We start from the raw sequence: 17,769 nt of genomic DNA on the forward strand, positions 1-17,769 counted from the left end.
CTTGTGAAGATCAGGAATAAAGAGCTCGTCGGCTATGTGTAGCTCGTCCTTAATAAATCCATCCAGTACCAGTAGCTGTGCAAACATTAGTGACACAGTCGAGGATACAGACCTGGAACAGGGGCTAAAGGTAGTCAGAGAGCTTGTATTTGAGAAGGCCGTGTTGAAGCCCAACACCTCTGTGTGCTGCTGCCTTGTCGAGCTAAGGCAAGCATCTCTGACTGGGTGAACATATTTCCCTTCTTACAATTTATGACTTCTAGTTCCTCCAATGAGTCATAAAATGAATGATTGCTAAATTGCCTTAAGATGCTTTTCAGGGCCCTGGTATTGTGCCTGCTTGCTCACTGTCTAGGCCTACTGGACAAATTAATAGGACAGAGCAGTCGTTATTGACAATAAGTCAAGATGTCGGCTGTAACCAGGTGACAGGTTTGTCACACATTTGACAAGAGTACAACTGCAGAACAAACTGTAAGAGGGAACATTTCAATTATCTAAATATATGAATAAAAACAGTTGAAAGCCAGCTAATATTGTAGCGGAGGTGAGCAGTTGGCAATGTACAGTGAGTGAACGTAGCCAGCTAAGCTAACACTACTATGCTATTCATACCGCAAAGGGTGGTAGCTACAGTTCTCTTTCAATGTGCCACACTGTTAAAGTCACATTTGCCTCTGGAGTAAAAGCTTCAGGCATCATTGCGAGGCACCAAATGAATAATCAAAGTGTGAAGAAAGGGGAAGTATTTCCATTTAAAGAGCCGAGCTGATCTCACTTATGTTTGAGACAAAAAAACGTTATCAAATACACACAGCAATACAAGTAAAGCTTTAGTTTGTAAAAACCCCCAATAATAATTAAGAAAATGTTTGTCTGCATGCTCACAGTACCTTTTGGTATTTTTTATTGTCAACCTTTAAGTTCCTTCTTCAAATGTATGCAGGTAACTAAACCAAGTGTGTTGACCGTAAATAAAGGCAATCTGCGTGAAATAATGTGACGCTGAGCCTGAAAAGTAGCGAAATTGCATAATGTATCCGCTCCGCCTGGTTACATGAGTTGCTTGCAGGCAGGAGCAGGCAAAGAGAATGAGGTGGGGAGGGGGGGGAAAAAAGCAGAAAAGGAGAGCTTAGGACTCCCCTTGAGGCATCTGAACAAGTCTGGACTGTTCAGCTGCTGCTTGTGTTCAGCTAAGCGAGGCAGCCTCGGGAATCAGAAACAACGTTTTCTTCTGCAGGGATGCAGCGACAGGAGTTCACTTATTGAGCTGCAGTGGATGATCGTGGAGTTGCCCTGTGCTTTTAAGCTGTGACACTGGACATCGCTGACTGGGAATACGAGCGGTGTGTACAGACACTGAACGGAGAGCTAGGGCCGGATATGCCACAGGTGGAAAGGTGAGGAGCGGCAGGCTGTGGCCCCGGTGCACCGAGCAGACATCCCCCAGGTAAGATGAGGCGGAGAGATCAGGTCCTGCCCGGGGCTCGCTGGCAGCCCTTTGATGAAGATACATTTATGGGAATACTATGCTACTCGGGATTTAGAGTTGTGCACAATTTGCTAACTGCAATTTTCATTTTTTTTTTTTTATTGATGTGCATGTCTGCGATATCTAAATGTGTGGATGAAAATACCGGCATTGATTTACTCAGCATGCCCATGCTGGGAAGCGATAACTCTTGATAACGCTGAATTGTAGCCGAAGCACCACTCCTTCGCCGTTTGCTCTCCCTGCAGCAAAAAACTTTGACTTTGAACAAGACCAAGCAGAACATTTATCACCTCATTTTCACCCTCTGAAATTAAATTTTTTCAGAATCCCACAGACGATTCAGTGATTAGACTAAACAACTTCGTAATGCATTTTTAAATGAATGAATGTCTGACCCCGAGTAAATCCTGTAATTATACTCCTTCACACTGTCTGCATTAGTTACAGTTGCACAGGTAAACGTGGGAGTGCACATCCACGTTGACCTCAGCTGAACTAGTTACAGGGCATTACCCCTGCTAAACACTGTGATCCTGCACAGAGGAAGGGACTCTCACTCTTCCGTTTGCTCCTCTGACTTCATGTCTCGATTGGTTTCAGTTGTTTGTCCTACTTCTAAGTGCACCATCTTTGCTGTGGTTTGGCCGTCTTAGCAGGAAGAAGTCCTCTATTGACATGGAATTCATAATAATGTCTGAAAAGCCTTTAGCAGGACAGATTAGACTCTTCCTCTCTGACTCACCTTCGGCCTCCCACTCTCTCATTCATCTTTTCATTGACTGCACTGCTGCAGCCTTACTTGGTTAAGTTGTTGGCGTGCCACTCTGTGGCCTAGAGAATGGCTCTGGACTGATCCCAAGTGTGTCATCTACAGAGGGCTGCTGCTGGTTACTGTGTCTGTTTGATGTGTTTGTAAAGGAACATTCTTGTTGTATCAACAATGGGTCTTTTTGTGGAGGACCTTTGCAGCCAGAACTTACATTTTTAGTGGATATGTGTATATTTTCATTGTTGCTTAGATGTCTCTTTACTGTGTTTATGTTGGATTAAACTATAGCTACAACCTAGGGGATATTGACTTTTTGTCTCCATTCAATCATGTCTTTGTATGTGAATGAGATAACCTATTAATTCAGTTTTTTCGCCTGATTTATTCCATCCGGCGTTTGTTTGTCGTAATACAAAGCTTGTGAGATATTTCAAAAAGATTTGTGCTTCTTTTGAAACTTGTTCCAACAAGGGGTCCCGGGAGAGTTTCAAAAGCTGCCTGTTCTTAGTACTTTTGTTGGCGTACATGAGGGACTCTATACTTGACCTGAGGGTAGAGGTCAAAGATGACCGGATCAGTTTTTGACTCCCAGACAGCCTCAGAGTAAGGCTCTTCTCTCCTTGCAACCAGCAGATTCTGGCGTTCATGTACACACACAATTCTGGTGTGTGAGCAAATTGGCAGGAAACTTTAGTAATTTACTGTGACAGCTCGTACTCCTTTGACCCCTCCGTCCCCTTGTCCAGTTGTGTGACTCTCTGTCCCTGGTGACATGTTGTGCTGAGGGAGCCTGGCTCTTACACAATACTGCACTCTGTCACATTGCAGTGGCCTGTGGCCCCCCTGGGAGACTGGCATCTCTACTAAACCGCAACTCTGTGATCCAGCCTGAACAAAGCTTTCAAAAAACACAGCTCAGCCTCTGTGCAGCAGAGTTTTTTTTTTTTTTTTTTTTTTTTTTGTTCCACACCAAGTCCTCACTTGACTCCTGTTGTGGATGGCACTTTGCTACTCAGACATTGATCTTTAACCCATGTGTGGCCTAAACATCTCCTACTGGTGTGGCCATATCCATAAACCAGGTTGCTTCATCCTTTCAAAGCCCCAGGTGTGGAGGCCATGCACCCTTGAAATGTTCTTTATTCATATCTTTACCGTAATAAAAAACGAGCTCATCAGAGGAAGTGGGTTACTCCCACAATTGGCATGTGATCTAGATCAGTGTATTAGTTGAACAAATATTCAAAAATATGTACCAGCGGGATTGTATTTACTCACAGATTAGAAAAGGGCCTGAAAATAGAGTAGGGTTTGTGGGTGTATCGTGCGAGTGGCAGGAAGAGAATGAAATCTGTGCTTTGTGATGCTTTTAACATTTACTGCCACTTCTTGTTGTAGTAAGCTGGTGTTTTTAATGGCCCTCAAATCATTAATGCCTTTCAATTATCTGATCTTATCATGATCTGTTAAGTTAGCCACTATGTAAGTGCTGAGAATAGGCTGTGGGTATGGACTCTAGTCTCAACACCTGGCTTACATAATGCATCCTGTAATAAACATTGTTTGGATGTGGCTCGTCAGGAGCTAATTGCACATAATTTAATTTTATAGGTTTAGAAGTCTTAGAATAAATACTTTGATTCTTTGGAAGGGATAGTCTGTTGTCTATTTTTTAGTTATGCAAGTTTTTAGAGAATTGCTGCACTGTGTGTACTATACACTATGCAATGTATGAAAGTAGCTACTCAAGTATTGTTCTAGAAACACCCAAGACCTTAAAACTCTCTTGTCATATTTCTATTAAGGAATAGTACGACTTTTTGGGAAATTTGCTCATTCGCTTTCTTATAGAGAGTTAGATCAGACTCTCCGATCTAACTCTGTCTGTAGGTAAATGTAGCTACAGCCAGGAGACATTAGCTTAGCTTAGCATTAAAACTGAAGACAGAGGGAAACAGCTAGCTTGGCTACGTCCAAAATTAACGAAATCCACCTGCCAACACTTCCAAAGCCCAATAATTTACATGATGTTATCATTTTTTTTTTTTTTAATTCCCACAAAAAAAATGACAAGTTGTGGTTTCATGAGGGGGTATGTGCCAAACTATCTCTCGGCTGGGTGCAGTGATTAAAAACACAATGTTGTTCTTGCTCTTCAGTTTTTGTACTGATTAAACAACTGATATAGCTGTTCATTTCTGTCTTCAGTGTTTATGCTAAGTTCAGGTAACAGCTGTAGCCTTCTATTTACCAGACAGTTTATGACAGTCTTCTCATCCAACTCTTAGCAAGAAAGCTAACAAATGTATGTGAAACTATTAGTAATAGCTATTATAGTTACCAAACTAGTTGTCATACAACACAACACAGTGGGAGCCGTTCAATGTAGTTTTCTGTCTGCTTAATGTAATCAGCCCTGTCGGCGTGCGTCAACTACAGCTTTCTTTCATGTGGGCTAGTTCTGACGCTGGAAACATGGACAGTCAGTCTGGTTCAGGTCAGTGTTCTAACAAGACGCCAAAGGAAACGACCCGATTCCAGATGATGTTGATGCTCCTTGCATTCCTTTACAGTCTCAGAAAATCACTAATGTCTGCTGTTGTCCCGCTGCTCTCACTTATACATTTGGTCTCATCAACATAAGTGGCTTCTCAGGGTTTTGATCCCGGGAATGTTTGCTACCGTAGCTCTACAGAGTAGATCAGAGGTTTTGTTCGTTGGCTCAACATCTGTCAGCTATTTGCAGTAGCCGCTGTGTTGTGCATCACCTCTGTATAAAGGTAGACGTGAATAGAGGTTGTCATGAAAAGAAGTGGTGGTTTGCAGTGGTTGGTATCACTGATCATTTGTAGAGGTGAAAATCAAAATGAGAAAGTTGTGCATTCTTTATGTCTCGAAGAAGAGAAACAAATGTGGTTTTCAAAATGGTACATATTGTTCAGAAGTTTATTGCATCTGCAGTCCAGACATGCAGTAGTAAAGTTTGAGGGTTTATGCTGTGGAGAGTGATATGAACCAAAAGAGGCCAATCTGGACTTCAAAGGACTTTGGAGGAGTTCATCTGCTCTGATGAGGACACACACACACACACAGAGAGAGAAGATGTCTAGGCAGCATTGTCTTATTGGTTTGTGACTCTCTGCACATATTTGTATGTGTCTTAGTGTACCATGTGTCCTTTATCTAATGAAGACTTAGTGATAATAAGTATGCCCATTTCTGTCAATCATAAACATCAACAAAGTCTTGGAATGTTTTTTAATAGCGGTAATACGGATCATAAAACTCACGGTTTGGATCCGATCTGTGATCCGAGTCACGGATCGGATCTGCACAAAAGAAAAAAGGGAGTGAATGTAACTTTTAGAGATCCCTGATCATGTTTTTTTTGCTGCTGATAGTAATTGCCCATCATTGATGTTCCACATTGGCAGATACAGATCCCTTTGTTGTTTGATGATAGCAGCTGGTCTACACGGCTCCAGACTGTTTTTTTTTTTTTTGCCACCGTCCCCAAAAATCATTTCAACCGCTCTGAAGTCTGTAAACCATCAGACATTCTAAATTTGATCTTTTTAGTTTGTTAAAGTAATTTATGGTGGGTTTGTTTTGTTATAATCAACTTTTATTTCAGACTCATGAGTCCATACAGTATCAAAAAAAAACAAGAAATACACAATTCAAATGATAAGGAAAGAAAAGATAGTATTTTTATTGAAACCATTAGTAGTTTTAATGATGTATTATAAGCTGCTTAGAGCTAGTGTTAGGAGTTAAACAGCTCATAATTCATCTCCAATATCTATTTCATATTAATGTGAAAACATCTCCTTCAAGCAACTGGATTTATTCAAATTTCTCATCAAACATTTAATGAGATTACATGTGAACACATCATGATAACATTATAATTTACTTTTGCTCAATACTAATTTTCACTGAACAGACCCTGAACGCACCATAATGTAACCTTTGTTTTCCTTCGGTCAATTTAAACATGTATTGGTTGTTTACAATGTAACATTTTTACAGATTGGCGACTAGAAAAGCATAAATGCTGAATTCCTGATCGCATATTCGACTCAAAATACAACTTTATTTCACACTGTGATGGTTAACGTTAAACTGTGTAATTAATCCGTGGTCCACACGCCGATAAAATAAAGCGTTTAAGGAGAAAAGTCCACGTATAGAATTAAGATGGTTGATGCTAGAGTGGTTGGTGGGACGCTTGCCCCGTTCTGCATAAGCGGAGATGTCATCTGGGTTTGGTGAACATGTATTCTGTTGATATTGACACAGAGTATTCATGCTTAGAGTTAATAGGTATGATAATATTTTCCCTTCAGATCATCATCCATGGTAATATAGTGCCTTGAAGAACACAACTCATCATCACATTCTAGCTTTTTCGTTTGTAATCAGGAAAACATCTCCTACTGGGAAGAGAAAAATGGGACTGGAGGAAGCTGTTTACCTTGTTTATGTACATCTACCAGGAATAATATTAACATGTATTAATGTGTGGTCAGGTTGTACTCAGACAGATCAGCTGTGCGCTAATGACTTCATATTCTTGCCTTAAGCTTACACTACAAGCTCCGGTTTTGGTCATTATGCTAACACTCACTGAAACTGTATCACTCAAATAGAACTTGGACCTTAAACAGACTTGTGAAGCTTGACTGGTTTAATAAGAGAGACTTTACTCTGTAGTCAGACAGACATTTAGCACAAGAAAACATGTTCAAAGGGATGAGGCTGGCAGGCAGGATATCAAAGATGCCAGGTGGTTTAGAACAGGTACGGGCAGGAACAATGGCTATAACTCTAAAGAAACACAGACAATCTGACAAATAACAGGGCTGAACCACCCTAAATATATCCTGAGGAACATATGACTAATGGGCTGCAGCTGAACAGGAAAGTGACAATCAGGCGACTAGCAGAAACAGGAAATTTGATGGGGATGCATAGTAAGTAGCTGAGGGGTTGGTGACAACACAGACTAATATAACCTGGAGACGCAAGGAAACGAAGAGTAGTCGTTATAGCAAAAAACGAGGCCCTTCAATGTCTGCAAGCATGAATACTGAAACTACCACTTGATGGATGTTAACAGAGAATGTAAAAGCAGTATAATATCACAACTGTGTAATGTGCTCAGACTGTTTTGTAGTGAGTTGCAATAGTTTGTGACATAACAAAGGTTTTATCTGCTCTTTGTGAACCCAGGTTGTGAAGATGTGGAGCTGGTTTTTCGCTGCGACTGTCCTCCTTTCCTCCATGAAACGGATTGAAGCTCAGGGTATGAATAACTCTATAATTCTCCTCCTCAAAGTGTTATCCTCAGGTGTGTGTCTGTTTATGTGCTCACATGTATTCTCCATGGCTTTGTATTTGCAGGCAGGTGTAATAATGTGCAAGCAGCAGATATTGTTTTCCTGGTTGATGGGTCTTCCAGTATTGGCCGAGCTAACTTCCTGCAGGTGAAAGGCTTTATTGCTGGGATCATCAAGCCATATGCCAGCTCTGTCAGCGAGTCAGGGATACGGTTTGGGGTCATACAGTACAGCGACACCTCCAGGTGACTAACAGGATTAAGATTCACCTCATTACTTTCCTGTGCATGCAATGGAAAAGAATCTTACAGCAGGTGCAGAAATATGTATTAATGTGCATTTCTCTCCCTCCAGAGTTGAATTTACATTTAGTACTTACCTGGTTGGAACTGAGCTGGTCAACGCTGTAGAGAATCTGAACTATAAGGGTGGAAACACACGGACTGGTGCTGGTCTCAAGTTTGTCACTGATAACTTTTTCAACCCTGCGTCCAGTCGGGATGTAGCAAAGGTCTGAGGAGCAGCCATTCTTTGGGGGTTCATAATTATGAAACTGCATATTAAACACAGCACCTCTTGTGTTACTGATTCTCCCTGTGGGTCCTCTTTAACTTTCAGATCACTATCCTCATCACAGACGGAAAGTCACAAGACAGTGTAGAAGAACCGGCACAGAAGCTGCGCAGTCAAGGAGTGCATGTTTATGCAGTCGGTAGGTGTCTACCATGCAGTTTCTCCTTTCTTACTCAAAGTAGTTTCTTTTTTTTTTACCTGCTTCTGAGCCACCGTGATTATTTTCTCTGGTTTGTTAGGTATAAAGAGTGCAGACATGAAGGAATTGACTAAGATTGCCTCCCAGCCCAGCAGTGATTTCACCTCCTTTGTTGGGGACTTCAAACTGCTGAACACACTTCTTCCTCTTGTGAGCCCCCAAGTGTGTTCCAAAGCAGGAGGGGTCTATGCTAGTGATGGTATGTGGGTTACATAAATAACATAACATCAGTATATCAAAATACACACAGTCAAAGATATGTGTCTTATTATTATCTCAGACTTTATTGTGAGATTGTAAACCTGCATTTAATTGTATCTGTCTCCTACTGCTTCCACTCTCTTCTCTCCTTTCAGAGGCCTTTTCTGGTCCATCCAACATTCAGTTCACAGGCCAAACGTCTGATACTCTCAGGTTTCGCTGGAGTGCAGCAGGGGGGCCTTTGAGTGGCTATGTGGTCCAGTATGTGCCGCTCTCTGGTCTGGGTCAACCTATCACTGCAGAGCTGCGTCAGGTGAGTCCAGGTGTTGGATGAATATGCCCGACACATGGTGATGATCTAGATTGAAGTAGCAAATTGTGAGAGAATCGCATGTCTTCAGGCTGAGTATAAACATGTCTAATGGGTGGGTCTTCTTTGTGTAGATGCTGTAGAGATTAAAATTTGGCAGAGCAAAGAGTGAAATTCCCTTCTCCTGCAGACATGGATTGTCATGGCTTACCAATCTATTTCAGTCATTCACTTTGCAAAAAGTTGTTTTAGGATTGACTGCTTACAAAAATGGCCGCTCTCTCTGCAGGAGACTGTCTCTGCCAGCCCGCGGACCTTTACCGCAAAAGAGCTGAGGTCGGGAACAGACTACCTGGTGACTGTCATCGCCCAATACCCCAACAGTGTGGGGGAGTCTGTTTCTGCCAAGCAACGGACCAGTGAGTAAAAAGTGAAGGATGAAATGTCAGCAGGGAAACCTGCCAAAATGCTGGAGCAACCTCTCTCTCACAAGACAGAACGCTTACTGTTGAACTTATTACAGTCATACACCTGCAGTGTCTTATTTCTAATCCTCCTATAGGGTCTTTGCCAGGGGTCACCAGTCTCCACCTGGTCCAGGCAGGCTTCTTCTCTCTTTCTGTGGGCTGGGATCAGCCTTCGTCTCCTGTGCAGGGCTACAGACTCACCTATGGACCACGAGGTCAGGCACACACACATACCTGTCGACCTGTCTTTCTCGTTCTGTCTGCCACTCATCTGACTTGTGCAAGTGTGTTTCAACAACACTTACGTTACATTAGCAGCATCTTCTCTTTTGAACTTTAAAAAAAAAACGGACTTTATACTTTGTTGTGGCAGAATTATCTTGGCACAAAACTAATCTTGGCAGAATGAATAATTACAGTAAAAATGGAGGAAAAGCTACAGGACTGAGGGAACATGAGAAACATGAGCTTCTCTATCACCTTACCGCCCTCAGGCACTGGCTGTCAGTTAGGATGTTTAATGCCCAATCATTACTTAAATATTGGATACCTTTTTATCATCAGCAGACTTTAAATTAAGATAGAGAGTGAAAACCTTCAGTTTTGTCACAGACCGTTAGTCATTTTGTCCTCACATTTCTAGAGACAGGGTGTGGCATAGATTATAACAGTGTTAAGATGTCTAGGTGCTTTTGCCGTGATTCAGGAGAGAAAAGTGGCCCCTGAGGGCTGATACAAACAGTTTCTCCCTGTGAACATGTGGCAGGAGTGCCAGTCTCACATGGAGATCCTCCTCTGACTAGTTAGGTTGGCACATACTGTATGTGAGGGTATTTAATTGAGGCCAGTGTGTATCCTTCAATGAGAAGGGTTTAATGTTCCTGTGTCTGCTGTTACTCTCACTGATAATTCAAACAAACAAGACAGATACTGACAGGCACATACATTAGTTGCACACACACACACACACACACACACACACACACGCACACTGGCTGCCATACTTAGGCTTTGTTGCGTGTGAGGACACCTCTTATATTTTATGACATACTGTACAGTATAATCAGTGATTGCTATCAGTGCATTAATTGATCCTCTGCATGCCCTCCATGCCTACTTGCCCTGTCTATTGTGTGTTTGGATGAGCAGGTCAACCAGCAGCTCAGCTGTTGGAGCAGTCTCTGTCTGCAGACTCCACATCTGTCACCTTGGAGTCACTTCAGCCCGACACAGAGTACGTCGTCAGCCTCTATCCCCTGTTCCCCCGGAACTCTGCATCTCCGTCCATCCTCAACGCCCGCACATGTGAGTCCACCTTGTCCTTTGGTACTGTTGTACGATGATGCAAGTGCTTGTAATGTAATTATAATCAGTCGACAAAGTATAATACAGTTGTAGATTTTGGGATAAAATTACATGATGGAGCAATATTCAAACAAATGTTAGGTACAGCATTTGTAGGGCTGGGCGATATGCAAAAAAGAATCACGATATAGGTAATTTCACATCACGATATAGCATGTTTTCTGGTTATTCAATAAATAAATAGTCTATATGAAATAACCACATGGTGAAGCCTATTGAGTTAGTATGTGCTTGTTATTATCAATCTAGACGACGTAATTGTATATTACGATATCTTAATATATGATTTAATCACGATATGATTTAATTGAAAGATGATCAATTATCCTATTGAATAAATGCCCAGCCCCAAGTACGCAGTATGTACGTTATACAGTATATGCACAGAATACAGTACACATTTATAGTGATACTGTTTCAGTATTATTCAAAGTGTCTGTTCATGTTTTTGCATGTGTCAGTGCGCCTTGAGGCAGTGCAGCAGTTATCAGTGGAGACGGAGTCAGAGGGCAGCGTCCGTGTGCGGTGGAGAGGTGTCATTGGTGCGCGGGCCTACCGTCTGGTCTGGGGACCATTTACAGGTCAGGACAAAGCCGGCATGAGACAGCATCTTGTCATTTCTGTCAGTATTTTATTTTTACAAATTTGCATAAAATCTGCATATATTTTTGTTTTTCTGTTCACAAAGGTCGAAATGTCGAGACGGTGGAGGTTGCTGGTGAGTTTCACACTTTGTCCAGTCTGCAGTCCGACACCGAGTACATCGTCACCATCATCCCGCTGTATGAGGGCAACACTGAGGGCCCGGTAGCAACCGCCAGGTTCAAGATAGGTAGGTGTGGGTTCAGTAGTTCAACACCAAACATCTGTCTCTGCTCTCTGTGAAGTTTTCTGTGTTCATCGTACTGTCTTACTTTTTAAAACTCAGAGTTACACACACACACACACAGACACACCAAAACTGCTAATTGCTACATGGCACTAAATGATAATTTATCCTCTTTTTATGTTTGTGTTTTTGAAATTGGTGATCGTAGTAAAATAATGCTTGTTTAATAGGTGCTTGCTTTCTGTTGTGTCCTGCTAAGTGCAGGGATAGGAAGAGAGACAGACAGGATGTGCCAACAGTCTCCTCTGCTGTTCGTCTCTCTTCTGAAAACCTTCACATGTTACCGTTTAGCTTTGTTTTGAGGAACATTTCGAGCACACCTACACACTTATTACACGCACACATCATCTGTCTCTCGTGAGTAAGGCCCATATGGTCGGTGGGACCAGTGCTTTTTCAATGAAGACTGAGTCACTGCGTGAGCACTGTACTGAGCAGAGAGCCGGCAGAAATGGAGTACTAAAACCCTTTTGTGTGGTCTAGATCTGCTATCAAAGAAGGGAGATATACAACTGCACACCACATTAACTTACCATAGACTGCAGCTGAGTTTGTTCCTCTCTTGTTTGTTCCGGTGTAAACTTGTGGCGAAGCAACTATTTGTGGTGTCTGTCATTTGTGACGAGTTGTTTGTTCCTTCTTATTAGGAAAACATGTTGACCTTTTTTCTGTTTTAGTGAGGAACACATTGAATGACGCCTTCATGTCTATTTGCAAATGTATATATTCAGCAATACCATGAAGTCTTCTTACATGTAGGATGTCTAACATTACATTCTAAACAATATATCAAAGACTGCATGACATTTAAAGTTTAAGTTAAATGTTTATGTTTCGGGTTATGTTTATCTTCCCAACCACTTCAAAAGCTTTGTGTGGCATTCAATCCAGCAAAATGTGACATTGAGTAAAATGTTTGAATTTGTTCGTGTATGGTCTGAATCTGAGGCCTAAAAGAGACATCAGCCACTGGTCTGTAGGCTTTTTTCTGACACCTGCCACTTTCTTGTTGATTTGTTGTTCGTCTCACAAACAAGAAAAGACTTGTGGCCACATACAGAATCAGAGAGAGAGTGTTTAGTGGGTCTAACCTGTGTGATAATTTACTGCCTCTGTAGTGGCGATAGAAGGCTGGAAGGCATTACGTTTTCCATCCATCTCCCCGTCCTACTCTCATCAATGTGATGTCTCAGGAGCGCCTTGAGGGAATTTCTTTCCATTTTTTGCTTAAAACCTCCACTTTGACTCAAAAATGAACTGATTCGATTTTGGTGGTCAAAGGCCACTGTGACCTCACGAACCACATTTTTGGCCATAAAACAAGAATTCATATGCTGATTATGACAGAATTTGACAGAAATGTCTTATGGGATTAAAGGATAAGTGATGACATTTTATACCCAAAAGGTCAAAGGTCAACTTCACTCTGACATCATATTGTTCATATCTGGCCACTATACAGCACCATAATAACTCGGGAATAGAAGGGAAGATTGTGACCATATTTCACATTTTGTCGGATACTGAATGGGTGACACTAATCTTGGGTGCCCACCTTGAAACTGGTGATTGTAAAGATCTTCTATGCTGCCGGGTTGAAGATGTGTGTGTGTGTGTCTGTGTTTGAAGCATTCACGTTTTATAATTTGTTGCATCTTTGCAGCAACATCCATATTTAAAGCATTGTCTACTGTCATGGCTACAATTTTGTGTTCTATTAGAATCAGCTTTATTGGCCGAGCATGTGAACAAGGAATGTGACTCGGTTTTGTTTCCCTCACAAAATGTGCACACTAATAGACACACAGCATAACAACAAAGCTTAACAAAGTCAAGTCAAATGGATTTTATTATAGCACAGGGTGATCCTGTTCCTTTGGTAGTCCACCACTTTAAGCTCATTGGTTTTGCTGACATTGAGCTTCAGTGATTGTCTTCGCACCATAGGATGAAACTCTCTATCAGTCCTCTGTTCTTCTCTGTAAAAAAACTGTCTCTAAGTGAAGACAGCATGTTTTCTTACCTCCTCAAAACAGTTGTTTTTGTATTGTTTCGCAACAGATTCCTGAACGTTCTGGCATGAAAATATGCAGGTTGTGTATGTGAATATCTTAAACTACATCTGGCTGCAGTACAAAATGAATTGTGGATTTGGTATGGTTTCAAAGAGGCATGTTATTTCATGACCACTTTAGTTGGTTTAGTTGTTCTCTGTTTAGCTCTTTTTTTTTAAGTACCCTAAATGATCTGTTATTTTTTATGTTAGGACAATTGGAACAAGGCTTTAGAAATATTTGTTCTTCTTTTAAGAATTATTAGATGGCTTAATTGATTATGAACTAACTTTAGTTTGTCTGTCTGTCAGAGGAGGAGGAGGAACATCCTCTTTAAAAGCAAGGAGTAGAAGCTCCTCAGGCGGAGTTCATTGTTGAAGTTAGTTCAGTTCAGGTGCAGACCTGCCGGGAGCTTGCTGCAAGCCTCGCCTTTTTTTCAATTGACTTATGGATTTCCTTATGTTATTTCGAAACGTTTTTTGTATGTAGTGTAGTGAAATGTAGTGTTGTATAAACTCAACAAAACCAGCCTGCTTGCTCTTCCGCCATTCAGCCAATCCTTGAAATACCCGCTTGATTTGACTAGTTTAGCCTGCTGAAGCCTTGTATTAGCGTCAGCTGAACTTAAACTGCATTTGTACAGAGAACAGGCACTGTGTGTTTTGTCCCCATCGCATTGGAATCACTTTAGGGAGGGATCTCTCTTTGGCCAGTATTGTTTTTAATAATATGAATCTATCCATTAACATATTTTATTGATTGTTTGATGGGAATAGAGGTTTACTTGTGATGTGTTACATAATTACATACATGTGATATATTATGTCTTTACCTCAGAGCGTCAGGAGCAGCAGGTGCTCAGAGCAGCCACCACCGGCCCCTCCTCTATTCGCCTCACCTGGAGAATCATTCAGTCATCTCGAGGGTACCGCCTGGACTATATGGCTGGGGAAGGTGAGATGTGCTTGACATACGCAGGCTCAAACATTCAATTGTTCCTTTTGTAGTATTTTGTACATTACCCGTAACATTCTGTAGATTTAAGGAGGGCTGTGCAACATGGACAAGTTATTATAATGATCACAATAAATAATTTTGATGTCAATATACACAACAGTAAAGCTATGTGTACTGTATCCCAAATATATATATATTTTTATACATAATTTGACTTAAATATAGTCAAATACTGTAGTAAATGCCAGCTCCACTTCTAAGTTGCAGGTAATAGGACGAGTATACTGTACTGCAGGTATATTGATCATGAAACCACTGATCTTGGATTGTTGCTTTCTCTCCAGGAGGCCGTGTACAGAGCCTAACCTTTCCTAGAACCACTACCAGCTATGCGCTAACAGGCCTTCAGCCTAACACAGAATATATCATCACCCTGTACACCCTGTTCGAAGGCCGTGAGGAGGCCACACCTGTCTCCACCACATCCAAAGGTCAGTACCTCAGCCTGGAGGCACACAACTCTGAGTTCATTTTAGGCGGATTTATGGGTAATAAATATGCTGGGGTTGAATTCCAAGGGAATATGTGTTCCTGTAGATATGCTTAAAAGCTTCTGCGCTTGTATCCATGTTTCATGAGTGTCCTGATTCTCTGTTGCAGAGGGACAGCCAGTGGGGAGGGTGTCCAACCTGAGGGTTGTGGAGTCTCTGGGCAGCACGGTCAGACTCGGCTGGACAGGTGTAGCCGGAGCCACACAGTACCGCATCATTATACTGAACACAGAAGGTGCACTGAAGCATTTTTATTCATTGTTTTATTTTCCATTTTGATGATTGAATGCTCAATTATGAATGAAAACGTTCTTGTGAAATAGTGTCTCTGTTTGTGTCACGACATGTCAGCGGGATCAGAGGAAATACGGCGTATCCCTGGAAACCAGACGACCCTTGACCTCAGAGACCTGACAGTGGGAGTGTCTTTTGGTGTCAGTGTCACAGCGCTGGTGGGAGAAAATGAAGGGGACCCAGTTACTGTTTACATCAAACCAGGTGGGTTGAGCAGTGTCGCTGTGCTGCTGTGGGAATCATCCTGAATATCAGATAACTAAAAGTGCTATCTTATTCATAATGTAATTCATTCTGTCACGGTTAATTTCTTCTTTATCTTGACATTTTACAGTAACTTTGATGTACAAACACAATAGCTGTTGTGATTAAAGTCTCTCGTTAATTTTGCAAAATCAACCCCACTGGTCTGAACAATGCTGTCCACATATACTTATATTATACGTATATACCTGTGGATATCTAGATGAATATCTTTTAAAGACGATAGTCTTGATTTGGATTTTTGGTGTACAAGCTTTTCTCTTTCTACCTGTTGTTTCCCTCGAAGTAAAATACTTGCGCTTGCTTTCTTAAATTGATATATACATTGAATTTTGTCACACGAGGCCCTGTATGCCCTTCATTTCAGAGCAAGGTGCTGGCAGAGTGTCCAACCTCAGAGTGTCCAACACAAACAGTCGGAGAATTCTAATTGCCTGGACAGGTGCTCCAGGGGCAACAGGTTACAGGGTTACTTGGAGACAAGGCAACAGTAAGTGTTTCATGTCACAATGCGTTTGTGAGTTTATTGTTTTAAGTCAAGTATTATTATATTAGTCTTTACACCTAATTGAAGATTGAGCAAAAGCTGTTTTTAGATCTTATTTCATGATCCTTTAAAATAACAAAAGCAGCAGACTTTGAAGCTGAATATTTTTAACATCTTTACTTAAAAGTCCGTTTTTTTTTTTGTGTGCAGAATTTTATACTACCTCACGTTCTGCCTTGTAGATGCAGAGCAGTCCCGTATTCTGGAGGCGGGGGCCACGGCCTTCACCATAGACGGCCTGCAACCAGATGAGGCGCTGGTAATTGGTGTTGCATCTGTGGTTGATCAACGGGTTGGAGAGGTGGTCACACTGTCTAGTCGGACTAAACCCAACGGTGGATCAGTGGCTGGCCTTCACATCGTTGACGTTACATCTCAGAGGATACGCATTGCATGGTCACGTTCTACACGTTCAACTGGCTATAAGATCACTTGGCACACTGGTGATGGTACGCAATGATTGGCATTAATACTCAGTGTTTTAAAGACACAAGATACATCCAAATACATGATAAAAGCTTAGTGTGTAGATTTAGGTAGTGATCTGGCTGTCAGCCTCTTCTATCCTCACATATCTGTAATTGGAGGAACAATTTTTTTTTCTTCTACATTTCCATTTCTCTGCTATGTTTTGCTGATGCAGGAGTTGAATCAACTCGTAACGTGGCCGCCGACATCTCTTCCTTCACCATTGATGGGCTACAGTCAGATTCAGCCTACAACGTATTCGTTTCTTCACTCACTGGCTCTCGAGAGGGAAGTCCTTCCACCCTGAGTATCAGAACAGGTACCACACTGAATCTGTCTAATACACATTATTGCTGTTGTCCAGAGTGTCGTTTGGGAGAAGAACTTGACTTTCAGTAGGGTAATACTACATAGAATATCTGACTGATTGTTTTCCATCCCGACCTTCAGAATCTGATAGATCTGTGGTCGGGTCTGTGACGTCACTGCAAATCCACCAGGGCCATGGAGAGGTTGTCCGAGTCACTTGGGTTGGTGTGCAGGGAGCGACGGCTTATCGTGTGTCTTGGAGGAAAACGGATGGTAGATCTATTGCTGGTCCATTTCACTTTTGTTATCAAGTCCTAAATATAAATCTAACATCTCGCAAGCATTAATTTGCCCTTAAAGGGATAGTTTGGATGTTTTGAAGTGGGTTTATATGAGGTACTTATCTAAAGTCAGTGTATTACCTACAGTAGATGGCGTTTGGTACACTCCCAGTTTGGAGAAACAGAAACCACAGTTACCGCACGGAAGCAAAGCAATGTACTGCAGCAAAACGTAAAGAAATCAATATCAATATCTGTTTAGGTGTGTGCTATATAAAATATATTTTCAGCGCTTTACCTTGCCGTCAGTGAGCTGAGGGGGAACTGAAGCCAATATATCCGTCTATGTCTCTGCAAAGCCACAAGACACCAATGACAAAAAACGTAATTGTGCCTTGCAGAACACGGAAGTTGCTGGTCTACCGCTGCCTTGA

At 41.7% G+C, this 17,769-nt stretch overlaps 1 protein-coding gene across 1 annotated transcript in view; it reads left to right on the top strand.

Moving 5' to 3' along the window:
• Positions 1 to 1,126: 1,126 nt before the first annotated feature.
• col7a1 (collagen, type VII, alpha 1) overlaps positions 1,127 to 17,769 on the top strand; it is a 42,180-nt gene continuing 25,537 nt past the window's right edge. The window contains exons 1-20 of the mRNA XM_031849568.1: positions 1,127 to 1,450; positions 7,500 to 7,572; positions 7,671 to 7,851; positions 7,961 to 8,117; positions 8,225 to 8,318; positions 8,419 to 8,577; positions 8,735 to 8,892; positions 9,179 to 9,308; positions 9,452 to 9,571; positions 10,506 to 10,661; positions 11,183 to 11,302; positions 11,410 to 11,553; positions 14,502 to 14,618; positions 14,966 to 15,112; positions 15,282 to 15,407; positions 15,524 to 15,670; positions 16,098 to 16,220; positions 16,460 to 16,726; positions 16,921 to 17,064; positions 17,196 to 17,327. Coding sequence (XP_031705428.1) covers positions 7,509 to 7,572; positions 7,671 to 7,851; positions 7,961 to 8,117; positions 8,225 to 8,318; positions 8,419 to 8,577; positions 8,735 to 8,892; positions 9,179 to 9,308; positions 9,452 to 9,571; positions 10,506 to 10,661; positions 11,183 to 11,302; positions 11,410 to 11,553; positions 14,502 to 14,618; positions 14,966 to 15,112; positions 15,282 to 15,407; positions 15,524 to 15,670; positions 16,098 to 16,220; positions 16,460 to 16,726; positions 16,921 to 17,064; positions 17,196 to 17,327 — 2,686 coding nt within the window. The 5' untranslated portion in view covers positions 1,127 to 1,450; positions 7,500 to 7,508. The remainder of the gene's footprint in view (positions 1,451 to 7,499; positions 7,573 to 7,670; positions 7,852 to 7,960; positions 8,118 to 8,224; positions 8,319 to 8,418; positions 8,578 to 8,734; positions 8,893 to 9,178; positions 9,309 to 9,451; positions 9,572 to 10,505; positions 10,662 to 11,182; positions 11,303 to 11,409; positions 11,554 to 14,501; positions 14,619 to 14,965; positions 15,113 to 15,281; positions 15,408 to 15,523; positions 15,671 to 16,097; positions 16,221 to 16,459; positions 16,727 to 16,920; positions 17,065 to 17,195; positions 17,328 to 17,769) is intronic.

The sequence above is a fragment of the Anarrhichthys ocellatus genome, unplaced genomic scaffold, assembly GCF_004355925.1.
Source record: "Anarrhichthys ocellatus isolate YVR2014 unplaced genomic scaffold, GSC_Weel_1.0 scaffold1, whole genome shotgun sequence".
NCBI classification, from domain to species: domain Eukaryota; kingdom Metazoa; phylum Chordata; class Actinopteri; order Perciformes; family Anarhichadidae; genus Anarrhichthys; species Anarrhichthys ocellatus.